The sequence below is a fragment of the Sprattus sprattus genome (genome assembly GCF_963457725.1).
Source record: "Sprattus sprattus genome assembly, chromosome: 5".
Lineage (NCBI taxonomy): Eukaryota > Metazoa > Chordata > Actinopteri > Clupeiformes > Clupeidae > Sprattus > Sprattus sprattus.
The window spans coordinates 36,495,774-36,510,772 of NC_137924.1; the positions used below are offsets into that span (position 1 = coordinate 36,495,774).

At 41.6% G+C, this 14,999-nt stretch overlaps 1 protein-coding gene across 1 annotated transcript; it reads left to right on the forward strand.

The window, feature by feature from the left end:
• Positions 1-81: 81 nt before the first annotated feature.
• On the forward strand, positions 82-14,289 carry ache (acetylcholinesterase (Yt blood group)). The gene is made up of 5 exons (XM_080838467.1): positions 82-268; positions 3,924-5,395; positions 8,942-9,134; positions 9,268-9,443; positions 11,486-14,289. Exons 2-5 carry the CDS (start codon positions 3,979-3,981, stop codon positions 11,605-11,607), a joined length of 1,908 nt encoding a protein of 635 aa, XP_080694593.1. The 5' UTR covers positions 82-268; positions 3,924-3,978; the 3' UTR covers positions 11,608-14,289.
• The last annotated feature ends 710 nt before the right edge of the window (positions 14,290-14,999 follow it).

Genomic DNA, 14,999 nt, shown 5'->3' on the forward strand with positions numbered 1-14,999 from the left:
GGCGCGTTTTTTCCTCCTTCACCTCTAAGGTTTATTATGGTCAGTCTCCGCCTGTTGTCGTCTGTGTAGTATACGGCACACACCGGCCGGGACACGATAAACCAGGCAGACCGAATAGCTGTAATCAATCTAACCCGTTTTTTCCCGTTTGTCTCTATTGTAACACTGGGATCTTCCGGGGCTTCATTTCCCCTCGTCGAAGGACTGGGTGAGAGACGATTAAACCGGGAGACATCCAGCGCTGGACCGATCTGTCAGCAGGCGCTAGGTAGGCTGGGGCGATACATTGATCTGCACATCCGATAACTTATCGTGTAACTTAACGCAAGCCCTTCAAACCATAATGACACTGACAATGATCAGATTTTGTATTTGAGAATCGGGGTGGCGCGCTAACGGTATGGTGGTTAATTTTTGCTGTAGGCTTGAGGTAACATGCACCATGTATCATTTGTGGTAACAGTCTACAACATCTGTATGGAACTCTGACGGACGCATGTCATTCTCTAGAGAAAGTATTAGATGTTCCACCTTGTTGCCAAAAAGACATTGAATTTATCTTACTGTGAATGTTCACTTTATTTTCCACTGGCGCTTTTACGCCACTTTACCTGAAATCTTTGGCTACATCAGTTACATTAGTAGGGTTGGCTACGTCGTGCGTTTATTGTCGTAGGCTTGTTATGCTCATATCTCAAATGGGCTTTTATTACAGCTCGTCACGGACCAACACTACTAGTGAGGCTACTAAAAAGCATGGAGGAGTGATTTTGTTGGTTCGCCTACTTTGTATATTCAGGCCTACTTGGAGTAAAACCATTGTCGATATGACATAAAACACTGAACAGTCTCGTATCATTATACCGTTCTTGGCAGGCGTACAAGATGACACTATTGTTACTGTTAAGGTAGGTATTACCGGCTGACAACAGACATCTGGTGTGTTGTGTTGCATAATTAGCTGTCAAAATTGCCTTCTTCGAGTTCTTCATACCAGAAAATGTCACAGGCCTATTTGTCTATCCTGTTACAATGTATGCTATGACTGAAGGATCGTATAGCCTAGTTAAATGGACTTATTAATAAAATGAGCATAAGAAGATATGGATGGATTAATATGCGCGCTTCATGATTTTATTAGGGAGCAGACTAGGATGTAAACGGGAGGGGGCGTTTCTCTCTCCCTGAAATATAAAAAAGAGGCGTTCACGCACGCAACCGCGCGCTCAGCAGCTGTCATCCAAAAACGAAGACTTGTTTATCTCTTGCAGCCGCCATGTATCCTTTCTCCTGTCTGCTGTTGTGAAACATAATATATGAAGCTTCGAATGTCCACGACCAGCTAAATTCCCCATTTATTATTAATAGAGTGAGAATGTATTAGCTCCAGACAAATGCTTGAGTAAACCTTAAAAAGCATTGCGCTGTTTTAGTCTTGATGGAAGATAGGGATTATGGTTGTTGAACAACAGGGCCTTTAAGTAGGCTGTTTCATTAAAAACATGGTCACATTTACTGACAAAATGCAGGCGGTAAAGTTGCAGTATGAAGGTTACAGGCTACCCAAAGCATAGTTAATCCACTTCAGTGACACATATATGATATGCAGGCTAATAACTATGTTGATATTACATTCATTTATGAAGCAAATGAATAGTTGGTATAATTATTTTTATTATAGGTTGTGTGATGACATTTCGATAACATTAAGACAACAACTGCGTCCTCTAGGACTAGCCTGCTCTTTGCTAGTATGTGCGCACACGCGCATCCTCTATGTTGTGGGTGAAATAGGAGACGGGTGAAGCGCGAAACGGAAAATTCCAGCGATTCCCGTGCCGCTCGTCAAACTGTCAGTGTCTGAATATCTACTGCCTTGTATATCACGTCACATGGAGGAACTGAAAGAATGGGGGGAACGGAAGTGCACGAGGGTCCTGTGGGCTTGCACGTTGGCCTATTTCACAGAATATTAGCCTACAATTGTGCATGTTTTGTCGATGCAGGTCAGAAAATACTTCACAAGCACTTGCAAAAAGAATTTCAGGTTACATGTAAGGTGATTAAGTACATTCTAGAAATTCCAGCTGTTTTTTATCCATATACTATTTGCATGTCTGTGTTTGCAGAGGGAAAGCATTAGCCTGTGCACCTAAAATGCATATATAAGGGAAGATTAAATAAGAGCTGGACAGTAGTGTTAAATGCTATTACAAGAAGAGTGTTTGAAGCAATGCGGTGGGCATGACCTGGATGTGGATAGACATGGACACCAAGTCAAAGAAGCATGACATCACAGATATTCATGGAGAGATTGTGGAGGATGAACAGATACTGTGGGTGGTGGCAGGCTTTTATTGCTACAGTAACAGTTTTAATGAAAGGAGCATAATTGTGGCTGCAGTTTAAGTTAGTTATAAAGATTTATAAAGAAAAATTCAAATAAGCAAATGTCATTTACCTTGACTGCAGATCAACAGATATGGAAGTAGGATAAGACACAGGAAGGAAGGTTTTAGGGAGTGTTGGTATATGAGTACGGTGTGAGGACCAGACTGGACATAGTTATGATGTATGTGATCTTGAAGTGTAAGCGATACCCCTGTGAACTTCATGAATAGATTCCAGAATCTAATTAACTGAAGACACCCTAAGGCCTGCAGACTCACATGCATACACACACACACACACACACACACACACACACACACACACACACACACACACACACACACATAAACACACACACACACACACACACACACACACACACACACACACACACACACACACACACACACACACACCTTCCCTCCCTCTCCCCCTCCCCTACCCTGCAGCTGTCTTCATAGATATTATTAACTACAGACATACAGACTGACACCCTGCATTTCCGACTGAAGGACTTAATGTCTTCAACACAAACCACTCACAATGGAGGTACTGCCATGCATAATTAATTTCATTGTTTGGCTATATCTGCCTGGATAGCTGATAATGACAATAGTGGAAATGATTGTTTGTTAGAAGCATATGAGTCCAGTCCCACGTAATGAAAGTATTGAATTAGCCATAATAGGCCATACCTCTAACAAACTATGGGTCATTAAAAACATCAAGAAAAAACATGCACAATGAAGTTCATGAATGTGTATCTTAAATTGTGGTTTCAATGGTTATAGAGATAGATATACCATGCTTTGTAGTGTGAATTTCACTCCTAACGCATTTGAAATCAGTGATTGGAAAAGAGAGAAATAGACATGGAAAGACGGGCACTGTGGAAGTGACACCCACCAAAATAGAACCCCATACTGGCAAAATGGGGTGGGGGGTGGGAGGAAGGACAGAAATAGCGCGCACACACACAGCTGCAGTGAAATTTATGTACCCCTGTCTCCCCACCATGCCTCCAGAACTAATCCTGATGTCATAGCAACCACTCCAAACATAAACAGAACCCTCACAGGTGTGACTCCCATTATGTAATGAATAGATTAGATTTCTAGTTTACTTTCTCACTATTATGTAAGGGATAGCGGCCGACGAGCTGTGCAGTTCTACAAAGTTAATGGACGCTGCGGGGCAAAGAACTCCACGACACGCAGCCTAAAGATAAAGGAAATTCTAAATAATAATAATAATACAAACATTTTTGGATGTTGTAAACGGGAGATAAGCGGGATAACTGTCTCCGAGCTGTGCAGTTCTACAAAGTTAATGGACTTCGCGGTGCAACACCACTCCGCTGCGCGTCGTGGAGTTCTTTGCCCCGCAGCGTCCATTAACTTTGTAGAACTGCACAGCTTGTCGGCCGTTATCCCTTACATATCCACCCTCATCATTACTACAATTATTCCAATCGGTATTTATGTCTTAACTTGGCCTCTTCAGAACTTTGCTGTTTTCTTCTTTCCCAACAGACTCTGCTCGAATTTCTGCCTCTTCACTACCGCAAACTATCAGAAGTACCTGGCCATGAAGACCTTCGGTGTTTTCCTTTTGCACTTTGTACTCCTCTCACTCCTAGCCTCCCGCTCCCTTGCTCAGACTGAGGCAGATATTGTGGTAACAACACGCCAGGGTCGAGTTCAGGGAGTACGCCTCCCTGTGCCAGACCATGGCCATGTTTCAGCTTTCCTGGGCATCCCGTTTGGTGAGGCCCCTGTGGGGAAGAGGCGCTTCCGGGAAGCTGAGCCAAAGAAGGCCTGGAATGATGTATTGGAAGCCAAAGACTACTCCAGTGCCTGCTACCAGTATGTGGATAAGTCTTTCCCTGGCTTTCCTGGCAGTGAGATGTGGAACCCAAACCGAGTAATGGATGAGGATTGCCTGTACCTCAATGTATGGGTACCAGCCTCTCCTAGGCCACACAACCTGACTGTAATGGTGTGGATCTATGGCGGAGGTTTCTACAGTGGCTCCTCCTCCCTGGATGTGTATGATGGGCGCTACCTGGCCAACACAGAAAAGGTTGTCGTAGTCTCCATGAACTACCGAGTCGGTGCATTTGGGTTCCTTGCACTTCATGGCTCCCATGAGGCACCTGGCAATGTGGGTCTCCTGGATCAGCGCCTAGCCCTCCAGTGGGTCCAAGACAACATCCAATTCTTTGGAGGGAACCCAAAGCAAGTAACCATATTTGGGGAGAGTGCTGGTGGGGCATCAGTGGGAATGCACCTCTTGTCCCCAGACAGTCGTCCAACTTTCTCCCGTGCCATCCTGCAGAGTGGTGTCCCCAACTCCCCATGGGCTACAGTCAGCCCAGCTGAAGCACGGAGGAGGGCAACCCTGTTGGCCAAGTTGGTTGGCTGCCAGGGAGGCAATGACACAGAGATAGTGGACTGCCTGAGGAACAAGTCCCCCCAAGAGCTGATTGACCACGAGTGGCAGGTGCTCCCGTATAGCTGCCTCTTCCGATTCTCCTTTGTTCCAGTTATTGACGGAGTGGTTCTGCCTGACACTCCAGATGCCATGCTCAGTTCAGGCAACTTCAAGGACACCCAGATCTTGCTTGGTGTCAATCAGGACGAAGGGTCATACTTCTTACTCTATGGTGCCCCTGGGTTCAGTAAAGATAATGAGAGTCACATCTCACGGGAGGACTTCCTGGAAGGATTGAAGATGAGTGTCCCACATGCCAATGACATTGGACTGGAAGCAATATCATTGCAGTATACTGACTGGATGGATGAGAATAATCAATTAAAGAACCGGGACGCCCTGGATGACATTGTAGGGGACCACAATGTCATATGTCCACTTCATCACTTTGCCCGATTATATGCCCAGAACAATGCTATGCATTCCCAAGCTGGACAAGCAGGCCAGGGTGCTGGAGCTTTCAGTTGGGGGAATTCGGGACCTGCCTCCAATAGTGGAGGCAACTCACAGGGTAAGTAAAACAACAGCAATGAGCATCAGTAAATATACCAAGAACTAGGTAGATCATCTCTAATTATTTGATTTAGGAATGCAACATTGGTCAGAGGTCATTATAAGATGCTTTTTAAACAAAACAAAACAAAACAAATATTTATTTTCCTTTTGGTGCAAGAAGACAATGATTTTCCAAGCTGATTGGAGTGGATAGGCTTTAAGTCCCCAAGGATAAAATTGGCCTATATTATTTCATATTTTGATCCCACAGTGGTGGGCTAGCTAATCTACTTGACAACGACAGTTAACATGCTTGCCACAAAATGCAAGGTTTGTTTTAGGGATGGAGAACTGTTCCCCCAAAGCCAACTGGATAATGTTTAATAGACTATTGTTTAAGATGACAATGAAATATCATTAATGTCGTAGAAAAGCCACAGGTTACCTGTTAAAGCCAACAGAAGGACTAGATAACTTTGCCTTAATGCCAAAGAGAACCGGAAAGAGTGTATTTATTGGACATAAAGGGATGCAGGATGTTTTATGATTGTATTCTTTCTTGTTTTGAGGAAGTTGAAATTATAACCACACAACCTTACAACTCAAATTAATCTCAACTATTTGGTTTTAAAGTGCACCTTGTATACATGCCTGGCTACTTTGTTGCAGCTTTTACAATTATTGTCCTTTTTAAATAACATTGTTGAGTTCTTCACACAGTCCAACCTCTGTTTATTAAAGAGGCCTTGACCTGTTAAACAAACCCAGTTGGCCTTAGGGTTTGCTCTCAGTTCTTAGTTACTCATGAATCATGATGATGGCAAAAGTGCTTTTTTTGTCAGCACTCTGAAAGAGCTTTAAGCCCGTCATTGAAAACAAATAGATCTACTTCTCAAAATGTAGTTAGACAAACTTGGAGGTAACAAATGACAACCCACAGACAAAGCAGTCTTAAGCAAAGAAAGTGCCTGAATTGAAGATTTGTTATGAAAACTGTTTTCTGCTGGAGGGGATATTGGGGGCTAGTAGGGTACACCCAGTTTGCAGACCATGTGGAACCCTGTGACGCAGTGTAGCGACCTAACTGTGGAGAGAGTACTATATCACATAATTCGCAGCTGGTTTGAGAAAGAACTCTGTGTTGGTGTTACATCTTTTTCATGAACATTTCTGGACTTGACAAGTTGTTATTCTCCCCTTTTACCTTATAGTAGAAGGAAAGAGTTTTGGCCTAACATTAGCGAGCAAACTACCTTAAAGGCATGCAGAAATCCAACAGCCCAGTTGCTAGCTTGCTATCATGCTAAATGGTGTCTTTAGGCGATATAGCAGGCCATGTCGTACATTTTTGTGGGGTGCTCTGGCCCAGAACACAGAGCTACATAGAACATAGTCTGAGTGGCTGAGTCCAGAACACAGAACTACATAGAACATAGTCTGAGTGGCTGAGTCCAGAACACAGAACTACATAGATAGAACATAGTCTGAGTGGCTTGTGGAAATGACCCGTGTGTTGTCTGTGTGTGGTTATCCCTCACATGACCATATATATGATGACAATGAATATGAAGATACCAAAACTATAGTTGCCTTTTAAATATACCTCAAAAAGCGGCACATTTTTGCATTGTTGTTGTTTTAATAGATTTTTTTTGTTTCCTCATACATTTGTCTGGTGTACAATGAAGTCTGAGATTTTGGATCAAAATGATCAAAGCTATTAAAGCTCTTAAAGCTGTTTTCAAGGCTTGCAGTAGCGGTAACTTATGCTGTCTAACACAACATCCCTGTAATAAATCCCCCTCTATCATTATTAGAATGTTCAGTTTATGTTGAAACAGTTTAAGAGACGTAGTGATTCAACTGTATGATCATTTTGGAGGATGTAGTTTGTGGTGCAGTTAAACGGTAATGATAAATGCATGGTAAATCAGTGATCGCTATCAGGTCATGGCATAGCAAACAATCCTGAGAAAAGAGAGAAGTCCACATATTGGCATGTTTTCATACTTCATACATATATTCATAACTGACTCTGGAGAGTGAGGAGGGCAACCACTCCTTGGATTAAAGTGGTGAAGACGATGAGGACAAACGTGTCCACTTTGAGCTTCGTCTTGACCCTGCTGAGGATATTTATGATGAGTAAGTTATATTCGTTTGACTAGCTCTTGTAATGAATGCTGTTGATTAACTTATAGGGAATAAAACGCGTGTCATATTGTGCTGAGTTAAGGCTACTACCATCAACTCTGCAAGGCAACTTTGAGGCAAAACATTTTTAAGACACATTTTTGGGCTTTTAGCCTTTAATCAGACAGGATAGTGAAGGTAGACAGGAAATGAGCTGGAGAGAGAGATGTGGAGTCGGGAGTCGGGAACCGTGGGTGTTCAGACCCATATATGGTCAGGGATGCTGTTTGAGCCACAGCTCCCCCCTGCACGGGAATTTTGAACCATATAAATCCTTTCATGTTACTAAGATATATACAATACATATATCATGCTCAGAGGTGCCTTCATTTTTTTAGGCTACATACGTCGACGTTTGGAGTTTGTTGTCTGAGTAGAAATCAGTATTAGGCTCCTGTGAAGAAAGCCAGTCTGCGGGATTGAGCTCAACACCGATGGTTGGAAGAAGGCTTGTGCCAACCTCAAGACCTGTGCATATTGTAGGATACATAGGGGAACGCAAACAAAAAACCCTTGCAACTGCATGTGATGTCTGCCTTTGCCTTCTACCAGAGATAAACTGTTTTGATGCTTGGCATCCTGATCACAGATCATTTCTGTAATCTATTGAGTAGCCTACAGCTGAAGAGGCCATATTTTTATACCATTTTCAGAACTGATGGTTGTGGGGGACAGAGAGCCACAATGACATTCCACAGCCATTACCTATTTTTTGTGTGTTTAGTCTGAGGACCTCTGAAAGGGTATCTTTACATAAAAAAAATACCTACTGATATTTTTGCTGAGGTTTACTAGATTAAAACTATATATTGAACTTCTGCATCAATGTTTTTAGTTAACATTGAAATATACAAAAAGATCAAGGTGATAAGGTTTTCACACTCATCTGCATTAGTGGCATACCCAAATTGATACTGAATAATAAGTTATTTTCATTTAAAATGAGCATAATTCAAAGTTGTAATGACTGAAAGCTAGCCAACAGACCAATTACTTTTTAGCCTTTTTTAAGGTTCAAGCCAAAATGTAAATGTATTTAAAGATGGGATACTGACAACTTTGACAAGAAACTTCTATTGTATCGTAACATGTGCTCATGTAGTTATGATTCAGTGTTTATATTTTCCACGTATTTATGTATTTAAGACCTTTGGTGATGGCCAAATGCCTTGGTTATATCCCACAGCTTCCTGAGCCCTGTTGCCTGTGTACATCAACAGTCTCAAGTAAATAAACAATCAAGCTTTATGTTTTAGCTGTTAATTAGAAAAAAATAAATGTTATTTGGGACTGGAAAACAGAGCAGTTCCATTGATGACCCATCAATTTTCTATCCTTCTAAATGATGTTTATAATTTTTCTCCTCCAGGTGCTGTGTATCTGTATCTGTTTGACCATCGGGCATCCAACCTCGCCTGGCCAGAGTGGATGGGGGTCATTCATGGGTATGAAATTGAATTCGTTTTCGGACTGCCCTTGGAGAAAGGTCTGAATTACACTTCAGAGGAAGACAAATTGAGTCGACGAATGATGAGACATTGGGCTAACTTCGCTCGCACTGGGTAAGCGGGACTGGGGCCTAATCTGGGGCTTTTAGAAACTATACGTCTGTGTTTGTTGACTCACACCATGGGCGAATTGTGCACCGCAACCCCTTTTCACCTATTCCATCTTCATGTACCCTCTTCCCTTTAGCAATCCTGCCCTCAATCCGGATGGCACTTTTGACAGGCGGAGGTGGCCACTGTTCACAGCCACGGAACAAAAGAATGTGGCGCTGAACACGGATCCACTGAAAGTCTACAAAGGCCTGAGGACACAACAGTGCGCCCTGTGGAACCGTTTCCTCCCCCGCCTCCTCAACATCACTGGTAATAATGATCATACTGAAAGAATAGCGTGTGTCTATTGGGGTATAACTAGGGGTAGTATGAGATATGAGAGGTAGGAGAGGATGCTGTGGTTCTAATGTGGTTTTGGAGATTCAATTTCCAATTCCCAGAGTTAATTACCTTAGTTAGGTTAAAACAAAGGATAGCAAAAGAACATGGTTCAGCATCTCAAAGAGCATTAATTAATTTAGACTATTCTTGCTGTTCATGATGCAGTGGATATATAATGACTAAAAAACTGACGGTGTAACCATTGACTTTGAATTGAATTTTTCCTAATAGAACTGATTAAGATTACTTAAAATATTTGCATGTTAAAATGTCTGCATTAGTCCAAATTGTTTAAAATGGTCAAAATTCAAACAAAGCACAATTTATAAAAAACACACTAGAAATCTGCAAGCCTGGTAGGTCTACGTTATTTTCCCGGCACCCGGGTCTCAGAGATTATACCTACTCTGGGTTACTATAAAGTACAATTGTAGCCTCCACTTTCCCCTTTCATAACTTTAATTGCTAAAATGGTTAAAAAATGTAGTTTTTATATTTGTGTCATATAGCCCACAAACGGAAACTGCAGTGAAAGGTGTCAAAACCTGAAATGCCTGTATGTATAGTCCAGGTTCAGATCTGGGGATTGTGCAATGTTCAGAGATCTCAGCCTGATAAACACAAAGGCCAGTTCCATATTGAATGCATTGCGGTTCTCAGCAAAAATAGAAAGTAAAAAGAGGTTTTTATAGTCGTATCGACATCATACCATCAACATCACATAACTGACACCTTTCACTGCAGTTTCCATTTGTGGGCTATATTACACAAATATAAAAACTACATTTTTTAACCATTTTAGCAATTAAAGTTATGAAAGGGGAAAGTGGAGGCTACACTTATAAATTATAGTAACCCAGAGTAGGTATAATTACATTATGTAGATAAGTTAACATCAGTAGTAGTTTTACGTTGCACTCTCTCTCTCGCCCTCGCTCTGAATGAGGGTAATAAAATTCATGTGACGGATTTCTGGTAACAACTGGTCAACTTTCTGGTCTTAACTTTTCAGGCCACTCATCAACAATGGATGATACCAAATTGATTGTGTATTGGCAACCATTTTAAAAGGCAAACTGAATGCACACAGATAGGGCTGACAGTAGCAGTGTTGCAGCAGAAATGCAGTGTGAATACACACACGCAACCATGCCACAGCAGTTTGTGGCGCAGCAGTCATGCAAGCGCGACACAGGCTGGGTGCATTAGGCCAAAGTCTGAGTTACAGCTACAGTGGCAACAAGGGCTCTTGTAGGTGTGCAAGAACACCATTGAGCTCGAACAAAAGTAACCTGCTTAGTCATGAGTTTGTTTGTGTGTTTCTGTGAGTCCAAGAAAAATGCTACAACCCTTAGTCCTGGCGGCACCTGGATTAAAAACCTAACCGCACTCCAGAGACCACAATATATAGTTGTGTTTTACACCGGTTTCAGCTTTTCCTTCATAATAACATAATAGTTTGGGAGCTGTATATGTTTTGAAGTGCTTTGTTTTACAAGTTTCCTGATCGGGGATGTTGACAATCCTACATTTTCCCTCAGCTTTTATTTGCAATTTGTTGACGTTCACCATGTACCTCAAGTGTTCACACCCCTCTCTCAAAAATCCCACTATTAATATACAGAGGTAATCCCTGGTCTCCTCATATGTTTCACACAGTTGTGTTAACTATAGCACAAGTCCAGGGCCACCTCTGGCTAATAATAGGATAAACTCACAGCTGTTTTTGTTCCTAACACCGTGACCTGTGTTACTCTCTCTTGTGTCTCCCTCCCTCTACTTTTATTTGTTCTCTAAACACAAAAGCCAAAGTAAATTGAATTTGCAGCATATGTTGCCTGTTACAATACTGTCGATGGCAAGTTAATCTGTTCCATTCATTTCATGTCTGATTCTTCTGGGTCCCTCTCTGAACTTGGTTATCCTGTTGTAAATGTATTTTGACTACTTGTACTCCTCTGTCCCCCTAGATAACATTGATGAAGCTGAGCGCCAGTGGAAAGTGGAGTTCCATCGCTGGAGCTCCTACATGATGCACTGGAAGAGTCAGTTCGATCACTACAGCAAGCAGGAGCGCTGCACCGATCTCTAAATGGGGAGACGCGAGGATGTGTGATAGAGAGATACCAACATCTCTTCAGAGTTTTGGCAACTTTGCTGTTGAAATGAAATGGGTCAAAAGTTGTTCACTAGTAATGTGACTAATACTCCGCTCGTTGGAGGGTGGGTGCGATTGTAGATTTCTTATACCACACTAGCTGCTGTACGTAGTGCTCCTAGCATTAGCATTTGTCCTTTAATGTCAGTCACTACCTTCTACCTGTAATATTCACTTCCTCCTAAGATCTCTTCGTGATGCTCGGCAGGCTGCTATCAGAGACCATGTAAAGGTGTGGTCATCCATGGGAAAGATGTGCAATTACCTCTGAAGACCGAGATTGTGTGGGTATGAGAGTGTGTTTCTGTATGCGTGTGTGTGTGTGTGTGTGTGTGTGTGTGTGTGTGTGTGTGTCTGTGTCTGTGTCTGTGTGTGTGTGTGTGTGTGTCTGTGTCTGTGTGTGTGTGTGTGTGTGTGTGTGTGTGAGAGTGCGCCTGGGGCAAGGAAACTCTCATTGACTTCGGTCCTCAGGATCCCCTCATTTTCAAGAATATATTTTAATTTTGCCTTTTTGATTTGCTTTGGTTCAGTGTCTCTGCTCTGTATGTCGGTCTTAGTGAGATGTCCTATGTGTATTCTGCATACGGTAGTATCCATTCATATCTCTTTATATGTTTGTCTGTGGGTCCAGCTTACACCGTTGAACAGATATACAAATGGGGAGCCAACTAAAACACTGCTTTAGATTGCACTGAAAACATATACTCGGTACTGTTGTGTGTGTGTGTGTGTGTCCTTGTGTTTCATTGTAAGTATTCATATTTGACATGCCTTTTCAGCACTACTCAGCATGACTATAACTCCTCTTTGCATGGGTTCGTACAATGAATTGTGTCTATCAAAAGACATTGCACCAGAAAGCTAACCCGTGTCCACTTAATTCAGTGTCAGTTTATGAATGCATGTATTTTGTGAGTGTATGTGTAAGTCTGCAAGGTACAAATGAAAACCTTCACAGGACATTGTTGTCACTGTGCCAGAAGGTTGACCTGTATTTTTTTCTCCTTCTTCAAACTGTGTGTGTAAGCACTCTCCCATTTCATTATCCTAATGGAGGAGAGGCAATCTACTTATTTCTCTTTTTAACATGACAGGCTGCTGAGTCAGCCATTGTAACGCCTGACAGCTATTAATTGCAGTGGGTGAGTGGGAGAGGTAGAAATGAGAACAAAATAGAGGTTCATGAAATCATCTCCCATTTCCCCTCATTCCCTTTCACCCATTCAATATAACACCGTTATGTGGATCTGTGTGTGCATTATAACTGTATAAATACATTGTGCATGCTTTATCAGATGTCAACAGTGTAAGACATAGGAAATGCTTTTGACCTACTTAGAATGGGAGAATTGTTTGCCATGTGTCTCCTTTTTGATTTTGATCAATGTCTCTTTACATGTCTACACCAGTCTAACTGTCTGTACAGTATTTATTTTGATTTCTGTCAACATTATGGATAGTATCTGAATCAGCTCTGTGGCAGAATGAGGGGTCTTTTGGCAAGTATTTAGATCGATTTTGTCACCAGGAATGTAATTCCTCATCGTGACTGGAATGGTGCTCTGTAGTTTCGCTTTAGAATGTTTGACAAAATGACATTGAGTTTAAATGATGGAAGGATGCTGTGTGTGTGTGTGTTTGTGTGTTTGTGTGTGTGTGTGTGTGTGTGTGTGTGTGTGTGTGTGTGTGTGTTTGTGTGTGTGTGTGTGTGTGTGTGTGTGAGTGTGAGGGTGAGTGTGTGTGTGTGAGTGTCTGTGTGTGTGTGTGTTTGTGTGTGTGAGTATGTTACATAAGTTGATGGGCTCATGGCAAGTGAAAAGCCCTCCATATTTTCCCTTATGCCAGTGAGTACTTTCTGCATGTTCTTAACCTCTTCTCATATGCATTGTGCTCCACATTGACTGTTACCCTTTCTAAGATAGCCTATACCCAATACTGATGTGTGTAATAATAATATAACAGTGAAAGTACTACTGTAGCTCTGAGGAAAAGGTCTACATTAGCAATAAACTAAAAACCATTATTTATTGTATTTGGTATTTTAATGCAATGACAAATGCTCACATATTATTTTGAGGATGGTCATTGTAAAGGCTTTGATGTCTGGACAAAGCAATATAAAGAGTGCCATATTTGATTTCATTGATTTTTCCAAAAATCACAACAGTTCTGTACATCATGTGTTACAGTCGCTAGTACTTTAAATAGAATGGCTTTTGTAGATAATGTATTGTAATCATGGATGGAAGCCTGTTGTTCATAGCCGCTAATAGAAACACTGTTCTGCTGTCTTGTAACCACTTTAGAATATGAAACATAGTAAGAACAAACATTCATACCGTTGAGCACTGGAAAGTCTTCCTTGGACTGAATTTCAGAAAATATCCAATTAGGTTAAAAAATAATATTTTGTTTTATTATTATTGTTATTATTATTATTATTATTATTATTGTTGTTGTTGTTGTTGTTGATTATGATATTTTATTGTCGTTTCTGTTGATGCACCAGATGAAGCCCCCTGTGCCAAAACCTTATGTGGTGGCAGTATGGTGCAGTCTCCCTGCATGTTACTGTGTTTTCTCTCCCTTCTCTGGGTACTGTAATTAAAGCCCCACAACACAACCTCATTAAATAAATTAGATTAAAATGATACCTGTGTCTCCTTTCATTGGATCCTTGCATATTGGATACTTTACTTTCCACAAGTGACCATCTCAGAATGTATAATATAAATCTGGTAACTGGACATGAAAGGACACACTTACCGTACGAATGCAGGAATTTGTGGAAAGTATAAACTCTGCAAAAATGGCCTATTCTGCACTGGTGGGTTGTCTTTAACTCTGGCAATAGATTGAAAAGTTTTGCCAAGGTGTTTATTTTGGATACAGGTGTGGTCACATAATATTCTTCTTCTCTGGTTGGGAACATTTGCATGTGTCAGTCACAATCCTTCACTGTCCAGTCCTGATGTATCCATCTGATGGTGCATGTCGGTCAAGGAAGGGTGGTAACACACGTATTGGTGCTAAATCAGGTAGTGTGGTAATTCTGGTCTCCGATTGGTTAAAACTTGTAACCTGACCGGAACGCATAATGCTCACATATTTCTCTGTTAGCAAGGAAACAAACCTGTGTAATGAGTTAATGCAATCAATCTTTCGCTGATGGCCTTGAAGAGAACACATGTCCTCGCAGGCTTTGAAAATTAAATGTTTGTTTTAAAAGGTTAACCCCTTAAAAGACTCCTGGGAAGAGGCAGTCTAATTTGTCTGACGTGCACCTGGCTCATGACCCATGTCTCCACCTCCTCGCGACACCCTGG

Coding starts and splice junctions, on each gene's coding strand:
- ache (XM_080838467.1), top strand. CDS start 3,979: ATGAAGACCTTCGGTGTTTTCCTTTTGCACTTTGTACTCCTCTCACTC. Junction 5,396..8,941: donor TAGTGGAGGCAACTCACAGG/GTAAGTAAAACA, acceptor TTTCTCCTCCAG/GTGCTGTGTATCTGTATCTG. Junction 9,135..9,267: donor GCTAACTTCGCTCGCACTGG/GTAAGCGGGACT, acceptor TCTTCCCTTTAG/CAATCCTGCCCTCAATCCGG.